We start from the raw sequence: 27859 nt of genomic DNA on the forward strand, positions 1-27859 counted from the left end.
TTGCTATGAGAATCTCACTAACATACATAAGACACTACATAACCATGACGTTCACTGGCTCAACGACTCCCTCCACTTCCACACCTCTATCAGACACACCAGATCCGCGAACAATGACTCATTACACCCCCCCCTCACTAAACCCCCCCGCCTCACCGCCACAAAACAAAGAGCTCTATCTATAGCAGGACCCTCAAACTGGAATGATATGGCACCGGACCTGCGCCTGGGAACCCTGCTCTCACAAATTAAAAAACAAAACAAAAACTAAAAACCTTGCTCTTTATACAAGCTTACTCATACCCCCCCCCCCCCCCCCCCCCCCCCCCGTTCATGGCCCTTCCAACCACAAAGCTATATATATTGACTCTGTAATTTCCAAGTTTATAATTTCATAATGGTATAATGCTATATATCTATATTCTCCTTATCCAGTTCAACCTTGTTAGTTAGCCTTATGTTCCGTTTTACGTACTGTACAGCTTCTATTTTATGTGTTGCTTTGATCTGTTACATGTAAACCGATGTGATGTCCATCGAAAATTGGTATTAAAAAAGCCATAAATAAATAAATAAATTACTACCTGGATATCCCACTACCATCTTAAACTTAACATGGACAAGATGGAACTACTTATCTTCTCCCACCAAATCCACCTCCACATGCTATTTTATAAATATCAAAAATATGTGCAATCTATTCAAAATTTGGTTGCATGACTTATCTTCAACAATGCAATTATCATGCAACCTCTCTTCTCAAGTCCCGACATTGCCTCCCCTTCTGCTTCCAAATACACTTCAAGCTTCACTTATTCACCTAGAAATTCATTTACTATGCAGCTCCTCATTACCTATCTTCTCTCCCTACACTCTTCCTTATGAGTTCTATTCATTGCTCTTCTTTTCCACCATCAACTGATAAAATGAGGAAAATAGTTAGAAAAAAACTGAAAGGTGCAGCTGCAAAGGTTAAAAGTGTTCACAGGCTTGGACAGTTTAAAAATACAATCCTAGAGGCAAAGTCCATATGTATTCCACGCATTAAGAAAGGTGGAAGGAAGGCAAAACAATTACCATCATGGTTAAAAGGTGAGGTGAAAGAGGCTATTTTAGCCAAAAAATCATCGTTCAAAAATTGGAAGAAGGATCCATCTGAAGAAAATAGGATTAAACATAAGCATTGTCAAGCTAAGTGTAAAACATTGATAAGACAGGCGAAGAAAGAATTTGAAATGAAGTTGGCCATAGAGGCAAAAACTCATAATAAAAACCTTTTTAAATATATCCAAAGCAAGAAACCTGTGAGGGAGTAGGTTGGACCATTAGATGACCGAGGGGTTAAAGGGGCTCTTAGGGAAGATAAGGCCATTGCAGAAAGACTAAATGAATTCTTTGCTTCCGTGTTTACTAATGAGGATGTTGGGGAGATACCAGTTCCGGAGATGGTTTTCAGGGGTGATGAGTCATACGAACTTAACAAAATCACTGTGAACCTGGAAGATGTAGTAGGCCAGATTGACAAACTAAAGAGTAGCAAATCACCTGGACCGGATGGTATGCATCCTAGGGTACTAAAGGAACTAAAAAATGAAATTTCTGATCTATTAGTTAACATTTCTAACCTTTCATTAAAATCAGCCATTGTACCTGAAGACTGGAGGGTGGCCAATGTAACCCCAATATTTAAAAAAGGCTCCAGGGGCGATCCGAGTAACTATAGACCACTGAGCCTAACTTCAGTGCCGGGAAAAATAGTGGAAACTATTCTCAAGATCAAAATCGTAGAGCATATAGAAAGACATGATTTAATGGAACACAGTCAACATGGATTTACCCAAGGGAAGTCTTGCCTAACAAATCTGCTTCATTTTTTTGAAGGGGTTAATAAACATGTGGATAAAGATGAACCGGTAGATGTAGTGTATTTGGATTTTCAGAAGGCGTTTGACAAAGTCCCTCATGAGAGGCTTCTACGAAAACTAAAAAGTCATGGGATAGGAGGCGGACTGTGATATATTATAGGAGGACCTTACAAGACTGAAGATTGGGCATCCAAATGGCAGATGAAATTTAATGTGGACAAGTGCAAGGTGTTGCATATAGGGAAAAATAACCCTTGCTGTAGTTACACGATTACATGGACACCATATTATTTAAAATACGCCTGCTGAAGCACAGGAGAGGTGTTGAAGAAAGTAAAATGGGCGTCTTCCTGGAAATTGTAGAACCGGACCTTGGTGCATAAGTGCACACATTACACTGCCCACACCTATAATGTTCTATGTGTTTTAGGCCTAACCACTGGACGGTGAGGAACTTTTGGAATGCAGTAGTCCCCAATATTCCACATTCTCTGACTGCTTTCCATAATAAAGCAATTAGGAATTTTTGGGCAGGTTTGTTTTCCAGAAATACTGATTTGTTTGATTTTCAAGCTTGTTCGAAAAATTCCCATTCTCATCTAGCAAGCCAAACTTTGTAACCGTTTGTTCCTTCTTTACGGAGGTATTTTGTCACTGGATGAACAGACATAGATCCCTTCTTCACAGTTCATTCTGACATTCAATATGAGGGAAAGCATTAAAAAGAAAGATTAATTGCACTTGTCTAATTTGCCCCTAGATTCATCAAAATGCTACAATGTTCTCTCGCCCTAGCTTGATGGATTCTATCAAGCTAGGGCGAGAGAACAGTGTAGAAATCTTATCTTTGGGAGACTTTCCTCACTCCAAATGACATCAAATCTTCACTGAGGTGTACTGTGCTGTTTGTATGTCTTACTCAGCATGTCCAAAACCCTAAACCACAATCAAAACCTCACCTTGGGTTATTAGCTGGCCCTCCTATAGTGAGGCTCTCTCTTTCTACTCCACTCCACTCGCCCCGAAATGCAATTTGCAATCTTTATCGCAACTTGCGTTACCGCCGTTTCGGGCATATCACACAGTGTTATGCTATTACACGGTGCAATATTGCCACTCATTTTCATTAACCCCACCCAAACCCCTCTCCAATCTCACCCTTTCAAAAAATTTGCATTCACACCATGCGGTAACATAACTATCGCATGTGTTAATGCACATTGGTTAGTGTCTTTCAAAATAACCTGCTTCAGCTTGAAACATTGGTGTGCTAACTTTTCCTAGAATTGTTTGTCTTTCCAAAGTCTGGCAGCATCACCTCTCTACTATACTAGAGCCTTGTCTAAAACTCAATACAGAAAACCTGAACTTGTATAATGCCTGACTCTGAGCAGTTTCTTGGACCTTATAAATATCTTTTCATATGCATAGCATGCTCAAATGCTCTAAAACTGATAGGTAACTCTCATGACTGAAGTAAGGATTTATTCCACAGCTGGAAAATTCCAGCAATAAGGATGCTTCTGCTAATGAGGTAGATTTTTTTTGTAGAGACTGCTAAATTGATAAACAAAATCATTATTACAGAACTGCCATACAATTTCAGATGATCCTGCAGCAGCCTTATAGAGATTCAGACATGTTGGTGTTAAACATACTTCCCTCAATAACCATTCCTCCCTCTTTTCTAGAGCAGCTAATAATACTTCAAGTGGCTTGTTAGACAGTAAAATCTGGTAATGATTATCACACCATACAGAGTATTTACAATAGAATCTTTCTATTTTTTTTATGCATAAAAAATAGAATGTTGTTGAAAAGTACCCAAATGTCTGCTGTGACCATGCCAATTTAACAACTAGCCAAAAATGCAAAGCAAACTTTTGCCAAGTAAAAGAGAACATAACAAATTGGTAATGGTTTCTATCTTGACAGAAAATGAAAATTATACCTCAATGTGTGGCCACTCATGGATACATAAAAATGTCTTTGAGGCAATTATTTTACCCCAGATAACATTTCCTGACAGTAGAATACAGTATTTTGGCTGGCTTTTGCTTTTTTGTTAAAAACAAAAAACCCCCAATAAGTGTGACCTACAAAATGATCTGGCAATGGCAAATAATTTATGCATATCACACACATGAAATGTACTCATTACAATTATTATAAATCATGTAAGTAAATCCCAGCTTTTTGATGGGTGGGATGTACTGAGAAAAGAATGTTAAATAGGAAAACTTCATTATTATATAAATAAAATTTTATTATAATAAAGTCACATCTTCCAAATTACTTTTTGCACAGTATTTGCTGTACCAGTCAAACTGAGTTTCAAGAAATCCACTTTATAACAATCCAACCTTCAGACTCGTAGGGCCTTATCTATTCTTTCTCACCCAAAAAGCAAAAATGGGAGCTAGGCCTTTGTGAATCTGGCCCTTAATTTTAATACAAAGGCCCCAATATAAAAAAATTATACTAAAAGAATTTTAAAAGCATATAAAATTATTACCTTACAGTGCGGGATCAAGACTACTTTACGTCGGTGGTTTTAAAACATTTCCTACTGACCCCACAGCTAGTTGGGTTTGCAGGATATCCATGGTACATATGCATGAGATATCTGCATAAATTGGAGACCCAGTATATACACATTTTCTCTATGAGCCAATACTGAACTTACCAGCATGGGGTTAGACAGAATTCTGAAAGTAACGGTGCACACTTTGGGTAAAAGTTCAAACAGGATATGTTTACACAATAAAACTGAAAGACACTACGGTAAAGCACTGATTGTATTGAGATGCTCATTTTAATTCCACTTAAGTTCTGTCCCACATTCAGAAAATCTTGTACCTACATCTAATGCATGTATCACCTGTAAACTAAACCTGCCTAGCACTTTGTATATAATAACTATATAAATAAATACAAATGCATGCTGCACCCTAAATCATTTAAAATATCATGAGGAATCATTAGCTGTATCAATATTTAACCTTTGAATGTGGCCTTAAGAACATAAAAATTGCCATGCTGGGTCAGACCAAGGATCCATCAAGCCCAGCATCCTGTTTCCAACAGAGGCCAAACCAGGCCATAAAACCCTGGCAATTACCCAAACACTAAGAAGATCCCTTGCTACTGATGCAATTAATACCAGTGGCTATTCCCTAAGTAAACTTGATTAATAGCCGTTAATGGACTTCTCCTCCAAGAACTTATCCAAACCTTTTTTGAACCCAGCTACACTAACTGCACTAACCACATCCTCTGGCAACGAATTCCAGAGCTTTATTGTGCGCTGAGTGAAAAAGAATTTTCTCCGATTAGTATTAACTAACTTCATGGAATGCCCCCTAGTCCTTCTATTATCCAAAAGTGTAAAAAACCGAGTCACACCTGCTCGTTTAAGACTCTTCATTATCTTAAAGACCTCTATCATATCCCACCTCAGCCGTCTCTTCTCCAAGCTGAACAGCCCTAACCTCTTCAGCCTTTCCTCATAGGGAAGCTGTTCCATCCCCTTTATCATTTTGGTTGCCCTTCTCTGTACCTTCTCCATCGCAACTATATCTTTTTTGAGATGCGGCGACCAGAATAGTACATAGTATTCAAGGTGCGGTCTCACCATGGAGCGATATAGAGGCATTATTACATTTTCCGTTTTATTAACCATTCCCTTCCTAATAATTCCTAACATTCTGTTTGCTTTTTTGACTGCTGCAGCACACTGAGCCGACGATTTTAAAGTATTATCCACTATGTTGCCTAGGTCTTTTTCCTGGGTGGTAGCTCCTAATATGGAACCTAACATCATGTAACTACAGCAAGGGTTATTTTTCCCTATATGCAACACCTTGCACTTGTCCACATTAAATTTCATCTGCCATTTGGATGCCCAATCTTCCAGTCTTGCAAGGTCCTTCTGTAATATATCACAGTCTGCTTGTGATTTAACTACACTGAATAATTTTGTATCATCCGCAAATTTAATAATCTCACTCGTCGTATTACTTTCCAAATCATTTATATATATATTGAAAAGCACCGGTCCAGGTACAGATCCCTGAGGCACTCCACTGTTTACCCTTTTCCACTGAGAAAATTGACCATTTAATCATATTCTCTGTTTCCTGTCTTTTAAATAGTTTGTAATCCATGAAAGGACATCGCCTCCTATCCCATGACTTTTTAGTTTTCGTAGAAGCCTCTCATGAGGGACTTTATCAAACGCCTTCTGAAAATCCAAATACACTACATCTACCAGTTCACCTTTATCCACATGTTTATTAACCCCCTTCAAAAAAATGAAGCAGATTTGTTAGGCAAGACATCCCTTGGGTAAATCCATTTTGACTGTGTTCTATTAAACCATGTCTTTCTATATGCACTATGATTTTGATCTTGAGAATAGTTTCCACTATTTTTCCCGGCACTGAAGTCAGGCTCACTGGTCTATAGTTACCCGGATCGCCCCTGGAACCTTTTTTAAATATTGGGGTTACATTAGCCACCCTCCAGTCTTCAGGTACAGTGGATGATTTTAATGAAAGTTTACAAATTGTAACTAATAGATCAGAAATTTCTTTTTTGCGTTCCTTCAGTACCCTAGGATACATACTATCTGGTCCAGGTGATTTGTTACTCTTTAGTTTGTCAATCTGGCCTACTACATCTTCCAGATTCACAGTGATTTCATTCAGTTCGTCTGACTCATCACCCTTGAAAACCATCTCCGGAACTGGTATCTCCCCAGTATCCTCATCAGTAAACACGGAAGCAAAGAATTCATTTAGTCTTTCTGCAATGGCCTTATCTTCCCTAAGAGCCCCTTTAACCCCTTGGTCATCTAATGGTCCAACCTACTCCCTCACAGGTTTCTTGTTTCAGATATATTTTAAAAAGTTTTTATTATGAGTTTTTGCCTCTATGGCCAACTTCATTTCAAATTCTCTCTTCGCCTGTCTTATCAATGTTTTACACTTAACTTGACAATGCTTATGTTTTATTCAGATGGATCCTTCTTCCAGTTTTTGAAGGATGTTTTTTTTTGGCTAAAGTAGCCTCTTTCACCTCACCTTTTAACTGTGACGGTAATCGTTTTGCCTTCTTGCCACCTTTCTTTATGGTGGAATATATATGGACTGCATCTCTAGGATTGTATTGTTAAACAATGTCCAAGCCTTTTGAACACTTTTAACCTTTGCAGCTGCACCTTTCAGTTTTGTTTTTTTTGTTTTTTTTTTTAACTATTTTCCTCATTTTATTAAAGTTTCCCTTTTGAAAGTTTAGGGTTAGAGCTGCAGATTTACTTATTGTCCCCCCTTCCAGTTATTAGCTTAAATTTGATCATGTTATGATCGCTGTTGCCAAGTGGCCCCACCACCGTTACCTCTCTCACCAAATCCTGCGTTCCACTAAGAATTAAATTTAAAATAGCTCCCTCTCTGGTTGGTTCCTGAACCAATTGCTCCATGAAGCAGTCATTTATTACATCCAGGAACTTTATGTCTCTAGGAAATCGTGATGTTACTTTTACCCAGTCAATATTGGGGTAATTGAAATCTCCCATTGTTATTGCACTGCCAAATTAATTTGCTTCCCTGATTTCTCTTAGCATTTCCTCATCTGTCTGACCATTTTGTTAGGTGGACATTAGTATACTCCTATCACTATACTCTTACCCAACACACATGGGATTTCTACCCATATAGATTCTACTGAGCATTTAGTCTCTTGTATGATCTTTATCCTGTTGGATTCTATACCCTCCCAGACAAAGTGCCACACCCCCACCAAGCTGATCCTCCTGATCATTGAGATATAATTTGTAGCCTTCTTTACAACCAAAAAATGTGAATCCTTTCAGACTCTTATGATTCTTTTTCTCAATGCTGGAAAACAGTGAGTGTGTGTATATTACAATTAGAGCATATCCTCATACATCTGCATAGCTGTGCATAATCAATCATCTATATATTAAAACTATGTGATTTGTTCATTTTAAAGAAGATTTTGTGTGAGAAAAAAGGATTTCAGGAACAGACGTGGATTAGGGTGAGCTAGTGACCAGGGTTAAAGGAGGAGGAGGGAGTGGGAGAGGGGTTTTTGGGGGTGCAGCAAGGAGAAAGTGAAGGGATCTTTGAGAGCAATAGAGGAGCAGAGATGGGTGGCTGGGGGAATAAAGGGGAAAGGTTCAGAGAATGGAGTGCAGTGGAGCAGCAGGGGAAGGAATGGAGGGAGGTAGAATCCAGAAAAATGTATGGGGAATCTAGAATAGGGCAGGAGGAACCCAACTGGGGGGGAGGGGGGGTTGGGAAGGCGTGCGGGTACAACAGGTCTCTCTTTGACCCTGCTCCATCCCTTATGTGGCACATTATCATAAATAGCCTAAAACATGTCAAGGGCAGAAACACGCGATGACTACATTGCTCCAGTCCTCTTCCCTGTTGCATCCCCATCTCCTGATCTGTATTTCTCTCTTTTTTTAATATCTTCATCCATCCATCCTTGGTCCCCTCTCTCAAAACACACATATTTCTCCCACACCTGGCATCGATCTCCTTATATAAACACACAAACCAACACCCATCCCCCTCTTACCCACCCCTTGTCCCCTATCCCTTCTCCCCTTCTGGCATCGATATCTTCTACCCTTTGCATTCTCCCTCAACCCCCATACCTGCTGGCTGGCCAATAACGGAGGAGAATGGCATCTCAGACCACATCCTTCTCTTCTGTTTTCAGGAGCCAGACTCACAATTTGAACTACACAAGACACTACAGTCTGTCTTCCTTCTGACAGAGGAGGAAGATGCAGCCTGAGGCACTAAACCTTAGCTGCCAAATGCATGGCCATGCCTCAAACTAATCACTCCTTGGTTTTTCTACTCAATTTATACCTTGTTCCAGATCTTACTATCATCTGTAAAAAGAAAAACCTTTTTTTTAATAGCCTCTTTGCTATATTTTATTTATTTATTTATAAACTTTTATCTACCGATGTTTGGAACCTGCTGTCACAACGGTTTACAAGCAAGAAAAAATAAACACAAGAAAATTAAAGAACTGTAAAATAATCAAAAATGATCATTTATTAAGGGGCTTATGCACTAAAACTGATGCTAAAATATGTTTAGCATGAGCTTCCCAAAAAGTTTAACATGCAGGCTAAAACATCACAACTTGTGATGCACTAAAGGTTTTAGCACATTCACTAAAAATAAGCCTTAGTAGTACACACTTGCAATTACTGTGCATGTAATCCCCAAATGCATAAAATCTCCATGCTATATCATTAAATGGGAGTAAGCACTATGCAAATTCACACAAATGCACTAAAATGAACTATGTAATCCTCTTTTTTCCTAATGGCCCAAACTCTTGCTGCAAACTTGTATAAAAATAAGCTTGGCACATATGGCTGGTTGTCCATGTTAAGGACATGTGAATCCCAAGAGAAAAAAGTGAAAATAACGAGAAGAGACTTCCAGGAAAGGGACAACCAAACACAAAAGCACACACCTCAGATATCTGTCAAGGCAGTAGAAGATGCAGAGGAGATGGAGAAGGAAAGTAACGTGGCACTGGAACAGAGAGGTAATGGGATCATCCTGGAGGCAGTATCAAACCACAGCCTCCCATCCCCCAAATGAATGAACCATATGCTCAAATTACCAAACAACAGATCACACAAATTTCAAGAAAGAAGATTATTATAACCATGAATAAAGTTCTAAAAGCCTATAGGCCAAAATACAATTTCAAAAAAAAAATATTGGACCATCATAAAGTAAAACACTTAAGGGTGATCCCCTAACATAGCATTCTAATCAAAACATGGATCCATGTCAGGGTTGAGCTGAGTACTATTTAGCTGCAATTATAAAAAAATACTACTTAAATTGCAGATTTTACCTTGGATTACAATGATTGCCCCTGTATAGGTCCCTGGTGAGATCTCATTTGGAATACTGTGTACAGTTCTGGAGACTGCACCTTCTAAAGGATATAAAAATAGGATGGAGTCTATCCAGAGAGTGGCTACTAAAATGGTCAGTGGTCTTTGTTCTAAAGCATATGGGGATAGACAAAGATCTAAACATGTATATCTTAGAGGAAAGGCGAGATATGGGAGATATAATAGAGACATTCAAAATCTCAAAGGTTTCCATGCACAGGAGGTGAGCCTTTTTCAATGGAAAAGAGGTTCTAGAATGAGGGTCATGAGATGAGGTTGAAAGGGGGTAGACTCAGGAGTAATCTTTGGAAATATTTCTTTACAGAGAGGATGGTGTATGTGTGGAACAGTCTCCCAGTGGAAGTGGTAGAGACAAAAACAATATCTGAATTCAAGAAAGCATGGGATAAATACAGGGGAACTGCAAGGAAATAATGAGAAATAGAATGCTAAATTAATTGGACAGATGGGCCACATGGTTTTTTTCCCTGCCATCATGTTTATACAACTATGAACCTGATTAAGGCACATTGAAAGTGGTTCACCACATGATGGTCCAATATTCTTTTCTGAAATTGCATTTTGGCCAATAAGTTTGCTAGATTGGTGTGATGGGACTTTTTTCATGGTTGATTTGTACTCACATAAAGATCGTGGCGTAGGCCGTTTTCTTTTCTTTCAACTGTGCATGCTTTAATATATAACGCCTTTGTTGAACAATAGCAATCTCCATTCAGGCCCTTATTCTTACTTGTATGAATTACCATAATTAATTCTCCCTTGGATTCCCTGAAGTGATCTCAGAATATTACAGATTGCTCAAAATTCCACTGTAAGGATTTTTATTGGAGTCAGTATTAGAGACCATATAACTCCAATTCTCCATTCTCTCTATTCCAGTGCAATGAAGTACCAAATATAAGCCTGCCATACTGACACCCAAGTTATTAGATAACAACTTAATGCCTTGGATTAATTCTATCCTATATCTGTATGCCCCTGTGTGTGCCTTAAGATCTGCTCATCATGGCCTTCTGGAAGTACCCACACCACTATCGGCCTGATTTTAAAAAGCATTTGCTCAAGTAAAAATGGGTTTTACTCAAGTAAATGGGCTTTTGAAAATTGCTACAGTATAAGCCATTGAATTGTCCATAGGATTTACTCACTTAAGGCACTTTACTCGAGTAAATGGCTTTTGAAAATTGCTAGAATAGTAGTTACATTTACGTGTGTAACTCCTTTTGAAAATTACCCCCTATTTGAACATCTCCACATTATGACCAGCACACAATTCATAAAAGGTCTTGAAAAGCATTTCTTTTTAAGCAGGCCTTTGATTTATAGTTAATTGAGCCTTCTAATAATTGTCATAGTATTTGGTAATTAATGCACATTAAATAAATGCACATTAAATAAATCCCATGCTATTAATGCTAGCAATAAGTAGTGGCTATTCCCTAAGTCAACTTAGTTAACGGTAGTTTATGGACTTCTTCTCCAGGAACTTGTCTACATAGCTTTTTAAACCCAGCTATGCTAAGTGCCTTAACCACATCCTCCGGCAATGAAGTCCAGAGCTTAATTGTGAATTTTCTCTGATTTAAGAACATGGATGAGTGCACAATATAAAATGTTTAAAACAAATGAATAAATAAATGACATCAAGTCAGGAGTCTGCAAGTTGTAAGTGTAACTTCAAATGATGCCTTGGCACATCATCCTACTGACACAACAGGGAGGGAAATCTCTCTCTTGTGACTGATTCTAGAAGGTACTGGTAACTGATCACCTCTAAAGCACCCTATAGTGTTGGTGCTAAGGCTATCTTTTGTCCCCAGTGGAGCACTGTGTGGGTTATCTAAAGATATTGTGTGTGTAGGAAGGATTGCATATGCAGTCTTGGTTGAACTTGCAACACCAAGAAGGGCATAGTCCAGGAAAGGTTCAAAGGTCTTAAAAGAGAGCTCTCTAAAACAAAAAATTATTGACCTCAAAGTAGCCCTCATTTTCCTGACCACTTTTCTAGCTCAAGACGCAGAACATCTGACATGGGCTTTTGATTGATATGCCTTATCTAGGATGGTAATGACCATTAAAATCATGTCATTCTATAGGACCTTGTGGAATGGCCATTCATTGGAGATCATCATGCTATTCTGTCTTATATACAGAGAAGTGTACAACAATGCTTGAAAACAACTTGTTATATGTTAACCTTTTGCTGCAAAAGAAATTTTGATTGTGTCAATAAATGAGGACTTGAATAGGACAGTCTAAAGTGTTTGTTGAAGTATTTTTCTTTTCCAAAGAGGTGTGCAGGAAGATGTGTAGTAAGGCAAGGCCCGGGCATAAACTTTTACAGCATCATTTCTTGTACATGAGCCTTCATCTTTCAGCCACAATATATGCTGGTAGCTAAATCCTTAAAATAGTGTGCATGCTAAAATGTTAACTGGTCTGAGGTGGATATTAAAGTTTAAGCACATTAAATAGCACATGGAGGAAAGCATAACACACTATTACCATGCACCTGTTAAAGACTAATTTGCAAAGGCGAACACCCCATCTTCTGTGACTAGTTAAGCATGCATACTAGGGCCTTAGTGCAAAGCATGCTAAACAGCCTTAGTGTGATTGCCAAGTTTTAGTGTACAAGTATATAACATTATTGCACAGAAGTAAACATAAGGCTGATTCTCAATTTAACATTCTTAAACTTCCTAAAGCTGTGCATCAGTTTTGTTTAGGTGTCTGTTTTCAGTTTCATGCACTGACATGTCAGTTAACAGAGCAATGGGTTAAATTAGTTACGCTTGGTTTGATTTCTCATTGATATTTATTTTCAACAAACTTGTTAATATGTTTACAATTATCCAACATACGGTTATTGCTTATATTCAACTTTTTATAATTTAGATTTAAATATAGGGAATGCTTAACATTATCTGTCATGAAATACGGATTGTAGAATGATAATTCTCTAGGTTCAATGTGTACTTTATAAGCATATGGTAAGTAAAAGAACAAACTGTTTGCAGGGAAAATATTTAACTAAAATACACAGTATAAATCTGTAAATCTCAAAGCAATAGAGCCAAAACAAACAAGAAAAAATATGCACCAGAACAAAAAAAAAAATAGAATGTTATTTGAATCAAGGTTGAATTGATTAATACGTTAATCAATCAATACACTGATTTGTATATCTGCATTCATACAGCATGTCAAGGGCACTTTCCAAAGAAATGAAAATAAATGTTAACAGAGGAGGAAAACACTACAAGGCCCAACTCAATTTTCTGCCAGCTTGCTCTCATCACTCTTAAGTACTGTCTGCTTCTAGTTCTCAATCTGCCAAGATCCAAATTTGGGGCAGTAGTCTTTAAAGCAACAGAAGTGCTTTTTGACCTATGCAAGAAAACAGTCGATATCTAATATTTATATGGTTTAACCTTATGGGAACAGGAAAGAGTATTTAGTAAAAATGATTTTACATTTTCATAAATTGTAATTTTTCTTCCTGGAACACCAAGACTTCTGTATCTTTTCTGTTCTGCAAATCACCTAGTTTATTTCTCAGGTCTTGCATTCCAAAGCAACCTAATAACACTAGGAAAAATTGACAAATGCTTGATATTAGTTGACGGGGCTAGATGAGAGGTTACTATTTGAAAGATGCATTCACCAGATCCAGATGCCTACATGACTACAACGAAGTATATTAAAGTAAATATTTATGAGGAAACAGTGGAAAAATGGAAATCACGACTAAAAAAAAAAGTGATGTTTCGCAGCTATTAAAATAAACTGGCACATGACTGTTGCAATTAAGAACTCTACATAGTAATAAAGAAATGATGGCATAAAAAGATCAACTGGCCCATCCAGTCCACTCAGTTAATGTGGTCACCCTGCTAAGGCTATATCCCAGCTGCCATGGCATGACTACTTAAATGATCTTCTCTCCTTATCCAGGGTGATTGATTTAATCGCTCTCATTTGTATTTCATCTTGGGTAGATGAGCATACAAGACCCCTCTTAGATTCCTCTAGCTCCCCTCCTTTCCCAAGTCTAACTCTAAGGCTCTCTAATAATCTAGTCAGTAACTCTGGCATGGTGGTTGCCTGAGCTTCTAGCCTCTGAGGTTCCCTGAGTAGCTAGACAGGTAAACCTAGCTATATGAGTATCTGCATTTTTGGTAGGACTACTTTTTATTACAATATTTATTTGATTTATATTCTGCCTTTCAAGCACTTCAAAGTGGATTACATTCGGGTACTATAGGTACCCTATACCTCCCTATACTAGCTAAAATTATGGAGAAAATCGTCAACAGACAACTCTCTGATTTCCTTGACGATAACAATATCCTCACCAACAACCAATATGGATTCCGAAAGAAAAAGAGCACCGAATCCCTATTAGCCACACTAACAGACACCATTATCTTCAATCTCGAAAAAGGCCAACCTTGTCTGCTCGTGCTTCTAGACCTTTCCTCAGCTTTCGACACCGTGAACCACCCTAGCCTACTACAACAACTAACAGTCATCGGCATCACTGGAACAGCTCTCAACTGGTTTAAGTCCTTCCTAGAGAACAGAACATACAAAGTTAAGATAAACAACAAGGAATCTCACCCCATCCAAGTCAAGATGGGGGTACCACAAGGATCATCACTCTCACCCACCCTTTTCAACATTTACCTGCTCCCTCTCTGTCATCTACTTACTAACCTCAAGCTCACCCATTTCTTATACGCGGATGACATTCAAATTCTCATCCCTATCACGGAGACCATACACAAAACCATGTCCTACTGGAAAAAATGCCTCTCATCCATCAACGATCTGCTAACCAGCCTCAACCTGGTGCTAAACACAAAAAAAACGGAAATCCTCATCATAGCACCAGATCTACCTGCCCCACCAACATCCAACAACTCTCCAGACACCTCAGGATATTCCACCGCACCTCAAGTCAGAGATCTGGGTGTACTACTAGACAACAAACTCAGCCTCAATAAATTCATAAATAACACCACAAAAGAATGCTTCTTTAAACTACAAGTGCTAAAGAAACTTAAGCCCCTTCTACTCTACAGGGATTTCCGCACAGTACTCCAAGCCATCATTCTAACTAAATTAGACTACTGTAATTCACTCCTGCAGGGCCTTCCAGCATACACTACCAAACCACTCCAGATGGTTCTGAATGCCACTGCAAGGATCCTTACCAATGCCAAAAAAGGGACCATATCACCCCAATCCTACAGCATCTCCACTGGCTCCCCATCAAATATAGGATCCAGTTCAAGACCTGCATGATGGTTCACAAGGCACTACATAACATCTCCCCCCTCAACCTAACTTTCCAGCTGCAACTACACTCTTCTAACAAACCAACCAGAAGGGCATACCAAAACAGAATGATCACCCAACCTGCAAAATCTACCCTGAGGAAACGCGCTCTATCCACAGCGGGCCCGTCACTCTGGAACTCACTACCACCGGACCTCCGCCTTGAACCGTGCCACACTACGTTCAAGGTGAAACTCAAGACTTGGCTCTTCCTTCAAGCTTTCCCAGAGAGCTAAAGCAGGAAGAACAAACTTCCAGCCTTGTCATACTACAATAATGTAATGCTCACATTGAGTCAGTTCCAAGTTGTTTTCTAAGTTGATCTTAGTTGTCTCTTAATATATTATACTGTATTATAGTTCATCTGTTCATTATATTATATTTGATATGTTCCATGTAAACCGCCTACCCGGCGATAGTTATCTTTGTTAAATGTGAACCGGAGTGATATGTATTGTATACAGGAACTTCCGGTATATAAAAACCAAAAAATAAATAATAAATAAATTTCTTTCAGCCTGCTGGACAGACCCAGCTTTTCTTTATTCTGCTGCTTCTAGAAGAAACAGAGTATGAGCTTTCAACTGGGCGTATATTGCAAATTATAAGAAGCTGAAATGTATTGTTTTTGTTTTTTTTAAAAAGCATAAAATACTGAGGATTGTGTCTTTGTTAAAGAGTTTAGATTTTAAAAAGTTAAGCGGGAGTAGTTTGTAGCTTTTATGTAAAGGAAATAGGTGCTTAAAAAGAGGTTATATCTAACAGTTGTATTATTGCCACATACTTCTCTTTCATCTGCTCAGTTTATCATCCCACCCATCCCAGGTGCAACTTTTCTCACATAGTATCTTACAATTAAGAGGATGAACAAGAACATAAGAAATGCCATGCTGGGTCAGACCAAGGTCCATCAAGCCCAGTATCCTGCCCCCAACAGTGGCCAATCCAGGTTACAAGTACCTGGCAGATTTCATAAAATAGATGTATTTCCTGTTATGCAATACCAGGGATAGTAACAGCTTTCTTTTTCTACCTGGCTAATACTAGACTTATCCTCCGGGAACGTGTCCAATCTCTTTTAAATCCCGCTATGCAAGTCCCCTCAACCACATCTTCTGGCAACAGATTCCACAGCTTAATTGTGCGCTGAGTGAAAAAGAACTTTCTACTACTTGTTTTAAATCTGCTGGTTGCTAGTTCATGGAGTATCCTCTTGTTTTAATATTTTTGAAAGGGTAATTAACTGTCCTTTATCCATTCCACCACACTCATGATTTTATAAACTTCTGTCATTTCCCTTCTTACTGCCTCTTTTCCAAGCTAAAGAGCTCTAGACTAGGTAACCTCTTCTCATAGCTGAGCCATTTCAGTCGCTTTATCATATTGACGCTCTCCTCTACACCTTTTTTATGTGCATTACTTTGAACTTGTCCATATTAATTTTAATTTGTTATAAGAATTTACTAAGGCTACAATTCTACAGAGGCCTCAGCTTGAGTAACTGTTTAATATTTTCTAGATTACAAATTTCTGGGAAAATACTCAATTTTCTGTGAAAGGGTGACTATGTGCAGACAGGAAGCTACTTTTCAGGTGCAGATTTGTCTCCTGCCTCCCACCGTACCCCACAATCACCCACCCCTTGGCTGTTTTTCTCATATAAACTCCTTGCAGATGTTCTCAATTACATTTTACCTTTCCTCAGCTAATGCCACCATATTTCACCTGGTTTATTTCTCCCTATAATAGTTGGGCTATTTTACGCAGTCTCTTTTTTGTTTTGTGTTCACGTTTTCACCGTCTGTCTTGACTAGATTAAATTAAAAGGACTCATATGTCTCTGTGCAGCATTACTTACACCTGGTAGCACTAAACAAATGAATATTAATAATAATTTAGATGCCTCAATCTTGCAAGGTTCTCATGCATTTCCTCGCAGTCTGCTCATGTTTTAACTATTTTGAATAACTTTCTGGCATCTGTAAATTCAATCACCTCATTCTTTACTCCCTTTACCAAATCACTAATGAATATGTTAAACAACACTGGTCCAGTTCAGATCCTTGGTACATCCCACTAGTCACTTCACAGCACAGGAAAAATTGACTATTTAGTCCTACTCTTTCCTATCCTTTAACTAGTCACCAATCCACAATAAGATATTGTAGCCTATGACTCTTTTTAAAACCATAAGAAGTCTCTTATGAGGGACTTTTGAAATGCTTTCTGAAAATCCAAATAGACTATATTGATCAGCTCCTCTTTATCCACATGCTTCCTCAAACCTTCAAAGAATTCTAATAGATAAGTAAGACACGACTTCCCTTTGCCAAATCCATGCTGGCATTTCCATTTTAGGCTATGTTTGTCAAAAACAGAATTACTGATCATATAGATAATTATTTCTACCATTTTGCCTAGCACCAATGTCTAGTCCACTGGTCTGTTTCCAGAACCCCCTGGAATCCTGTTTAAAAACTCCCATTACTTTGGCTACCCTCTAGTCTCCCTGTACAGTGACAGATTTCAGTGATAGGTTACAGATTATCAGTAGCAGGTCCACTGTTTGATATTTGAATTCTATCAGAAAACTGGGGCGAATACTATCAGGTTCAGGTGTTTTCCTACTCTACAGTTTGCCAAATTGCTTTAGCAACTTTTCCAGATTCATATTGATATGGTCACATTTCCTGTGAACCTAACAACCTAGAGACATCAAATAATGGCATATGAATATTAAAACAGAAAAATAAACATGAAAGATACAAGACATATTTAAAAGAAGAAATCTAATGAAGTATTATCACATTGCTCAATGAATAATTATGGACTAACTACTATTACAGAACTGAAGTGACGTCCTGATGGCTCGGTGACAGCACTGCATGTTCCTATGTGGAAGACTTAGCCTAGCATCATGGGGGCATACTGCGCCCCCAGTTTTGGCTATATATTCTCCTCACTCACTCTGAATGGCAGAAGAAAAGCAGCAATTTATGCCATGTCTGCTTACTGAGTCAGTTAGGTTCATTCTGGCAGTCTGAATGCACAGGGCCTCTAGGTCTTACAACACCAGCCAGCACAGTGTACACAAACCTCTGAAATGAAGCCAGCTGGTGGAAGAGGCAAACATAGAATGCCTGTCAACCAGAAAAAGTGAACAAACGAGACAGAGAATTGGGGGGGGGGGGGGGGGGAGGGAGGAGGAGGAGGTGTTATGTGGGAGTGTATCATTCAGGTGGGGAGAGGGGGTAACCCTCATAACAACTAGATGCCATCCTCCAAAAACCTTCATACTATAGTTGGCCCTGCCAGAGTATGATCATTGAACTTGATTGCTGTTTTCCTGAGGAGTAGTAAAGTCCAGGGGTGGTCAGAGGGGTTTATGATCAAAGCTTTGTTCTTGAATCACCACTAACCTTCAGCTTCCACAATGACCCTATTTATTAATACAGGCAAAAATGTCTTACCATCCTGTGTCGTCTTCTACTTCACTTTCTGAAAATACTTCTTCTGGAGTTTCTGATATTGCCTGAGTAAGTTTTGATTTAAATTGGTCCAAGAGTGCCAGTGTCTGAAATTAAATTTATTTAAAAAGTATTTATAGCACACTTTTACAGTTCAGAGGAGTTTACAAAAAAGCACACATAGTAAAACAGACATTACATCATACACATAAAATAGCCTACAGTTTTTAAAAACCATACAAAACATAAGGTAAAAAAACAAACATAAAAATCATGATTCCTACTGGGGAGGCTAAGCCTTGATTTTAAAGATGTCAAGTCCTTGAGGATCATACTTCTAGAGATCATGCCTATGTTGTGTGACCATCAAATGGCAATTTGAAGAGGTTTGCTTTTAAGTTCCTTTGAACGTTTTTGAGTCTTGGATACTGCATAAGGTAAACGGAAGACAGCTCCATAATAATAGGCCGACCACAAGGAAATACCACTCCCTAGTTTCATCAAGGTGTGCCAACTTAAATGAGGGAAGATCTAGAAGGCCCTGGTTGGTAGATCTTAATCTACACAAGGTAGTGTAAAGTTTTAATGGTTAGGAGATCTATGGTGTTTTAAGATTATTTAACAGGCTATGGATAATGACAAGCATTTTATACCGTATACGCAATGCGACCAGGAGCCAATATAATGGCAACAAGACTGGGATATTATGCTCATTTAATAACCTGTTAATAGTCTGGCTGCTGAATTTTGAATGAATTGGAGTGGTCTAACTGAAGTTGCATGCAGCCCGACAAAAAGAATTGCAGTAATCCAAATTAGAAAATAACAGATGGAGCGTGGTCTGAAAATCGTCTGGATCTAAAATGGGTTTCAGAAGGCGCAATAACCTAAGCTTGGTGAAAGAAAGTTGTATTATGGTTTTTATTTGCATATGCATAAATAGCAATTGATCTAAGATAACTCCCAGATTGTGAACAGTATTTGAGACTGAAATTAATTGATGGCCAAATTCAATTGTATTTGGTAAATTGGTGGAAGGGAATTCTGAAAGGACAATAATGCCAGATTTCTCAACATTTATGGCACGTTTGTTATGGCGGAGCCAGCTGTGAATGATAAATAAACAGGAATACTGTTTTGTTAAGGCCCAAGTATCCTTGAGGGGGAAGAACAACTCAATGTCATCAGCATAGAGTTTGTAATGTACCCCAAGGCTTGTCAAAATCTGGCACAGTGGCATCAAATGGATGTTTATTTTACCTATTGAAGGCAATTATCAAAGCTATTAAATTGAGTAAATTGTTATTTACCCAGGTAAATTGGCTTCAGTCAAATTGCCCACCCTTAATCTGGCTAAAAGCATGTGTAATCTTCTATAATGTATACACAGAGGGATGTTTAAGCCAGGGGAGGAAAGTGAAAGTTGCTTAGCTGCAACAAGTGCTCTCTGAAGGCTGCAGGATGCAAGTCATTATAGGAGGATGACATCATTCGATGGAGCCTGAATATTACTCCAAAGCTTCTATAGCTTCTGACATGCTTTAAGCATGTGCATGCTGTCTCAAATCACAGATGTTGTTTGGGGTACCTTAATTTCTTAAAACAGCAAAGAACATAGAGATGCCAATACCAAGGGAAAGCGAGTGAGTTCTATGAGGACTGTCATTATGCTGTCTTTGGAGAACACTTCTTACAGGAAAGAGATCTAGGCGTCATATTGGATAATACATTGAAATCGTTGACTAAGTGTGCTGTGGCAGTCAAAAAAGCAAACAGAATGTTAGGAATTAGGAAGGGAATGGTGAATAAAACGAAGGATGTTATAATGCCTCTGTATTATGAGACTGCACCTTGAATACTGTGTGCAATTCTAGTCGCTGCATCTCAAGAAAGATATAGTTGCGATGGAGAAGGTACAGAGAAGGGCGACCAAAATGATAAAGGGGATGGAACTGCTCCCCTATGAGGGAATACTAAAGCTGTTAGGGCTGTTCAGCTTGGAGAAGAGATGGCTGAGGGGAGATATGATAGAGGTCTTTAAAATCATGAGAGGTCTAGAATGGATAAATGTGAATGGGTTATTTACTCTTTCAGATAATAGGACTAGGGGGCACTTCATGAAGTTCGCATGTAGCACCTTTAAAAACTAATCAGAGAAAATTCTTTTTCACTCAACGCACAATTAAACTCTGGAATTTGTTGCCAGGGGATGTGCTTAGTGCAGTTAGTGTAGCTGGGTTTAAAAAAGGTTTGGATAAGTTCTTGGAGGAGAAGTCCATTACCTGCTATTAATCAAGCTGACTTAGAAAATAGCCACTGCATTACTAGCATCAGTAGCGTGGGATATGCTTAGGTTTTGGGTACTTGCCAGGTACTTGTAGCCTGGATTGGCCACTGTTGGAAACAGGATGCTGGGCTTGATGGACCCTTGGTCTGACCCAGTATGGTAATTTCTTATGTTCTTATGTAGGTAAGCAACTTTCACTTTCTAAGAGGACAAGCAGGATGTGTAGTTCTCACTGATGCTGAATCTCTTCCTATATTCAGAAAAGCAGTGCCAACAAAGTATTTTGGTGAAAAAATCCATTTTCTCATTTTTATCCTGGAAACAACAACGATGGGTTCTAGGGGTAAAGGAGTTAAAGTCTAAACTTCAAGTAAACTTTGCAGGGCATACTGATCAAATCTACTGTTACACTGGAAGGCTTTCTCTAAACAGTATTAAGAAGTTAATCTGTGGACTGAACTCTATACAGCAGCCTTACAAATCTCTTCCATGGAGGTTGATTTCAGGTGGGCCATCGATGCTGCCATGACTCTATAACTATGAGCCTTGACATGTGTATCCAGAATCAGACCTGCCTAGGCATTAACAGAAAGTGATGTAATCTTCTTTCCAATTAGAAAGGGTATGCTTGGCATGGGCATTTATGAATTTGTTGGGGGTCAAAAAAAAATAAAAAGCTGATGGATTTTCTATGGGCTTGAGCCCACTCCAAACAGAAGGTTAAGGCTCTTTTTCAATCCTGACTATACAAAGTTAGTTCACATTTGTGGACAATGAGGCCTTGGGAAAAATGCTGAAAGTTCAATTGACTGGTTAAGGAAGAAATCCAACACTACCTTAGATAGGAACAGGATGTGTACCCAGAAACACCCTATTATGAAAAAACTTAGTATACGGTAGATAAGTCACTAGGGTCTGAAGCTCACCGAGTTCTCATGCGGAAGTGACTGCCACTAAAAATATGATCTTCTAGGTCAGGTACTTCAGCTCATAGGATTCTAATGGCTCAAAAGAGCTTTCACACAATAATACAGCGATGCCACCACTCAACCCTTTAATTTTTATTCGTAAATAATAATTACATCAGTAAAAACAATATAAACCCTAATGCACAAAATACACAACAAACATAGCCACACCCTCACACTAAAAATGGACTAATACAAAAACACAAACATCTATTTATTTATTTATTTATACTTTTTTTTTATACCGACCTTCATGAAATATATATCATATCAGATCGGTTTACAATGAACAGTGTGACAAGAAACATTAACCTCAACAAAAAACAAGTTGCAAGAAAGTTACAATAAAACAGGGGTACTGGGGTGGGGAGAAGAAGACGCTAGCAGCAGATTCTAGGGTTTTTTTTTTAAATTATGGGACAATTTGTTAATGATGGTGGGGTAATTTTTATGTAATTTTTATTATCTTATTGCTTTTTCTTTTGTCCTCTTTTTTATTTTTTATTCATAGAGATGGGAATATTGGCAGTTTAAGGAACATTCAGATCTGAATACACTGCTGAGTGTGTATAAGATAATGTGATATGTCTAATAAAACATACTATTAAAGATATATTTATGGAAGGATATGCTTTTTTGTAATTGTGCACCTATCCCCTGATGAAGATGGCAAATGGCCGTTGAAACTAGAATTCTAGTTGGGTTTGGGTTTTCAAATTAGTTTGTTTTTAGTGGGAAGGTGTGGGTATGTACGTTGTGTATATTCGGGTCGATTTTCAAAGGACCAAGAGGGGGTACATGCGTGGCCAGGCCTTGTGCGCGCCATGCACATTTTAGAATGGGCCCAGCCATGCGCATAACCCCCGTTATGCGCAGAAGTGCCGGGTCCTGAAAAAGGGGCGGGCCAGAACAGCGCTATTGGCTGCTGTCCCGGGGAAGCGCGCGCCAGCAGCTGGCCAGCGCATGCAGATTACTTCTGTTCCTGCAGAGCAGTAAGTAATCTAACAACAGAAAAGTAAGTAGTTAAGAAGGGGTTAGGGGTTGGAGAAGAGAGGGGAAAGGGTAGTATAGGGAAGCCCTAGTCCCACCGCTGCACATGGGCTTTGAAAATACCCCCCCCCCCCCTGCACGTGGAGGACGCCAACCGCCCACACATACGCACGTGGATGTTAAAATCTGCTGCTCATGTGCATGTGGATATCGTATTTTATAACATGCTCGCGCCGATGTGCGTGTTATAAAATAGCCATGTCCATGTGTGTACGCCAGGAACCGCGCACACATGGATGGGCACACACTCCTTTTAAAATCGACCCCATTGCATGTTAAGGTTTATATTGTTTTTACTGGTGTAATAAAAATTGAAGGGTTGAGTGGTGGCATTTCTGTATTATTGTGTGCTATGACATTGATGCCACATTAGGTTACTTTCAGTTTGATATACCGTGGCGGTCAAAAGAGATTTTATCAAGACACAGGCATGATTGGAAGCTTTAACTGAAGAAAGACCTGAATGAATCTGACAACTAATGGCTGCACACAGACAGATTTAACTTATACATGGTGGTGATAGTGCCAACTGCACTGAGATGAACCCTAATGGATTTAGTTGTTGCGCAGGAGGTGGATCCTTGGGCCGAGGTGGGGCAAGCCCTATGGGTCCCCACTGTCGGCAGGCAGAGCTGGCTGACTGATGGGGGCCAGCTGGAGCTTCACCAATACCCGCCCTCGTGGAAAATGCAGACTCCTTGCTGAAAAAGCTGTGCTGCCACTACCATAAGGTATTTTGTGAACATCCCTGGGGGCTGCTGAGAGGGCAAAGGAGAGCACTTTGTAAGATCGTGTGCATTTTTCACCATAGACTTGAGGGATTTCTGATGGGTGGGATGAATGGGAATGTGTGCATAAGCATCTTTCAGATCCAGCACACACAACCAATCCTTTTGTTGAAATAAAGGAAGAATCATCTGGAGCAAGTTTGTTCTGTCTTTGCAAACAAATATAGGCCTCAATCCTCTTGATTTCTTGGGTATTATAAAGTACTGGGAAAAAAAAATCTCTGGCTACATTCCTGGGAAAGTACAGGTTTGACTGCCTTCTGAAGGAGGACTGACTTCACCTCCAGTTGCAATTGGGGAGACTGAAAAGGGATGGAGTTGAAGACTGAAATCCATTGGGCTGGAGGAAAGTGAGAGAAATGCCAGCAGTAGCAATACTTCACAATTTTTAGGATTCATTGGTCCTTGGTGATCCAGAGCCACTTCCGAAGGAAGGACTGAACCCTTCCCCCAACCAGAGGAAGCAGAGTTGTCAAAAACAGGTGCATATCTTAGGCTGAGCCATTTCCTCTGTTTACTTTGTGCAGTCAGCTGCAGAAGAGTAGGTGGAGCTTGATGATGCTGAAAAGAGCAGAAGGGATGCCTTTTGAAGAATGGGCGCTTGTATGAGAAGTCAGGCATTGAGTGGGAACTGGTTGGTTCCTCGCTGCAGCTGATGAATACTGTAGTGTGGATTGATGTTTGATACCATCTTTAACTTTGTTATTGAATAAGTTGTCCCCTGTATAAGGTAAATCAGTGAGACAATCGTGCAGGTCCACTCTGAGGCCACTCACTCATAACCATGTGAGACTTTAGGCCTCTACAGAAGCAGATGAATTCTTTGCCACAGCAACAAAAGCCTTATTGTACAGAATTGCTAAGGTGCTTCTCACATTCCTCTATATCTTCTATTACTTGTTGGAAGTCCACCTGTTCTGGGTCTAATGATTTCAACAAAGGTTTTAGATTCAGGACACATTCATGCAAATTCTGCACCAAGTAGAGTTGGTGAGCTGCTATCCAGGCACTCTGAATGGAACCCTGGAAGACCACATCCACAAATGCATGCAATCCATTATCTAAGTATGTTTTGTTGCTTATAATTTTATGTTATACTTTATCCTGCTCCACAGGAGATTCTCTTTATAAGTGACCTATAAATGACTAAATAAATAAATAAATAAATAAATAAATAAATCATTTGAGTCCTTCCTTCCTTCCCTGGGAGTGTGTTAGATCGATCACAATGTACTTAAGCATGCTACAGTGCAGATTCCACCACCACAGAGTGATACAGAAATTAAAACACCACAAATCTTGGGGTGGCCTGCACACTCTACTTCAAATCTAAACTTCCTGGCTACTAGTAGACACAAGGTAGGCATTTGCCATGTCTTCATCTGAAGATTTTGGAAAAGTTTATGAACCAGAATAGCCAGAGAATAAGCTGGAGATTGGAGGAACTGAAGGAGCCCAAGGACATATGTTTTAGGGTTCTTTTCTTTATTATTTATTTAAAATTATTTATATCTAGCCTTTTGGTCCTAAGACCAATCAAGTGGTGTACTGTCAATAACACCACATAAAACTATATTATAAAATAATAAATATGAGACCAATAAAAAAAATAATAATTTAGAAAACTACCTTTGCTTCAATACGCTTTCAAACCTCCAGCCTCTTTTGCACCTACTTTGCTGACACTGAAGACCAGAGTTTCTGCCAGCTTATTAAAAAATTTAGAGTGGCAGAGATCCTCTGGAGAAGAGGTATGTTAATGCAAGTCAAGAAGGAAATCAGATTGATTCCTGTGGAATCTTCTTTGTCCCTTGACCACTGCAGAACACTGAGCCATAATCCCAATGTTAAGGAAAGTGACTGAGGAAGAAACCTTTGTTGATCTGAAGAGGAAAATTCCAGGAGGAACCCAAAGTGCATGCAGCCTACTACTTCACCCTCCAAATCATGAAGGGACTCTCAAAGGAGAGGAGAATCAATCACCTCACAGTAAGGACTTACTCCCAGTGTTGCAAGCTCTTTGGGTGATGTCTGTATCAGTGTGGGACTAACATCCTCCCTTTTTTTTGTTTGTAATGCTTTTTATTCATATACAACCAAATATCTCAGAAAACAAGAATTATACAAGAATAACATCAAACTGTGTGCATAAGTGGTCATTTTCTATGCATGGTGGACGTATGCAACAAGTGTCCCATCATTAATGCAACCATCAAAAAGATAGCTGAAGAACAACATACCAAATCTAGAATTCCCAAAGTAATGTTTCCACCCTTATCCCCTCCCTTTCCATCCCCCCACCCGTCCCCTCATCAGCACCTTAATCGTACAGGGTAAGTATAGCAATATACCGTGCATGAAGACAGAAACAGAACCATACAAAATCATACATAACCATACTAGGACAGTTTGCAAGAACTCTAGGAAGCCAAAACAGTGACCATGGTTATCCATATCCCCAAAGAAACAGAAATCATGGATTTCAGTCATTGCTACTTGGAGCGGCATGTTGGCGAAGATTCTGTGGCATTGATTTCAAGAACGGTTGCCATATAGTAGTAAACAACAACTGTTTTTTCTTGGAAAGTAATGGGAGAGATTTCTGCTCTAGGAGGTATAAATCCAACATGGCATCCAACCATTCCTTCAGTGACGGATCTGTAGATGATATCCAGTGTCGGAGAATAACCCGTAATGTGATTAATCGGCTTTTATGCAGCAGATGAGGATGGAGACCCGCGAGTCCGCCAGGCCTACTAGGAATCCCCAATATGCAGAAGGATGCTCCCAATGTCCCAGTAGTATATTGAGCTCCTCCAATCCACTGGAGAATGGAATTCCAAAACTTATGTATGTGAGCGCAACTCCACAAACAGTGTACAAGAGTAGCATTGGGTTGATTGCATTTATGGCAGGTGAGTGTTAGAAATTCCAGCCATAAAAGCTTTCCGCGGCCAAATAATAAGGCAATGAAAAATCCGAAACTGCAGATCACGCATATAAGTACTTCTTGCGATTGTCCTGAGGAAAGTCCAGCTCCGCTTTATATCCGAAGTTGTAATAGGTTGAGATAGACAGAGAGACCAATGTGCAGCTATTGTTGCATTTAGTCGATACGAGATGGTATCATGTAGAAAATGATAACAAGATGAAATGGAGATACTTTTCTTGGTACATAAATGAAGAAAACGTTGAAAAGGTCCATTAGTTAAGCTGCTGGGTGATGAAGAAGATATTTTAGTAAGGTAACTGCGAATTTGTAAATAAGGCAAGTAATCAGCTGCTGTAAATTGTAAATATTGACAACAATAAGTAAAGGGATATATCACAGCAGTTTGCAAGTTCATAAAGGGAGTCAATGAAGTACAGGAAGAGCCAAACCAGGGTCGTTGGATTAGCCTACTACATGAACCCGCGGGAAAGTCCGGGTTTCCAGTCAATGGAAGACAGTAAGATACTCGCCATGGTAAGTGCAAATGTTGTCTCAAAAAACGCCAACAGCTTCTCATTGACCGAAGTAAAATATTATTCCCCATATGAGCAGGTATCAAGTGGCCTGGTGCATGTATCAAAAATGCCAAATTTGTAAGTTGCAGCAACTCCATCTCCAGCGAGCTAAGAAGTGGATTGTGTCCATACCCTAGCCACTCTCTTAAGATAGGGAGCAGACAGGCCATATTATAAAAACGAAGGTTAGCCACTCCCATTCCTCCCTCCTGTTTAGGTACCATCAATTTAGTATAAAGCATCCTCGCCTTCTTCGCTCTCCAATAAAACCTACTAAACATTTTTTGTAACATTTTTACATCTTTAGTTGTCAAAAATACCGGAAGCATTTGTAAAACATACAACAGTTTAGGAAGTAAAATCATTTGTACCAGGGCAATTCTTCCTGAAAGAGAAAGAGGGAATGTATTCCAACTGTCTACCTTAGACCTAAAAGTATGAAGGAGAGGAGTAATGTTACAGGAATACCAATGTCAGGGGTCTTGATGGATCCTAATCCCCAGATATTTTATAGTGTCTGAGGCCCAAAGCAGGGGGAAATCAGGCCACTGAGATTTGAGAGTTCCAGTAATATCTAATGCTTCAGATTTAGTGAGA

General features: G+C 39.2%; 1 protein-coding gene across 4 annotated transcripts in view; it reads right to left on the bottom strand.

Annotated features, from left to right (window-relative positions):
* The window catches only part of CWC27 (CWC27 spliceosome associated cyclophilin), a 398702-nt gene that overhangs the window by 163035 nt on the left and 207808 nt on the right, over positions 1 to 27859 (bottom strand). For 3 of the 4 annotated variants that reach the window (XM_029576322.1, XM_029576298.1, XM_029576314.1), the window contains exon 13: positions 18666 to 18769. In XM_029576322.1, coding sequence (XP_029432182.1) covers positions 18666 to 18769 — 104 coding nt within the window. Of the gene's footprint in view, positions 1 to 13388; positions 13444 to 18665; positions 18770 to 27859 lie in introns of those variants that run through there. The other variant, XM_029576304.1, reaches the window with a different exon arrangement.

Source organism: Rhinatrema bivittatum, chromosome 1, assembly GCF_901001135.1.
Source record: "Rhinatrema bivittatum chromosome 1, aRhiBiv1.1, whole genome shotgun sequence".
NCBI classification, from domain to species: Eukaryota; Metazoa; Chordata; class Amphibia; order Gymnophiona; family Rhinatrematidae; genus Rhinatrema; species Rhinatrema bivittatum.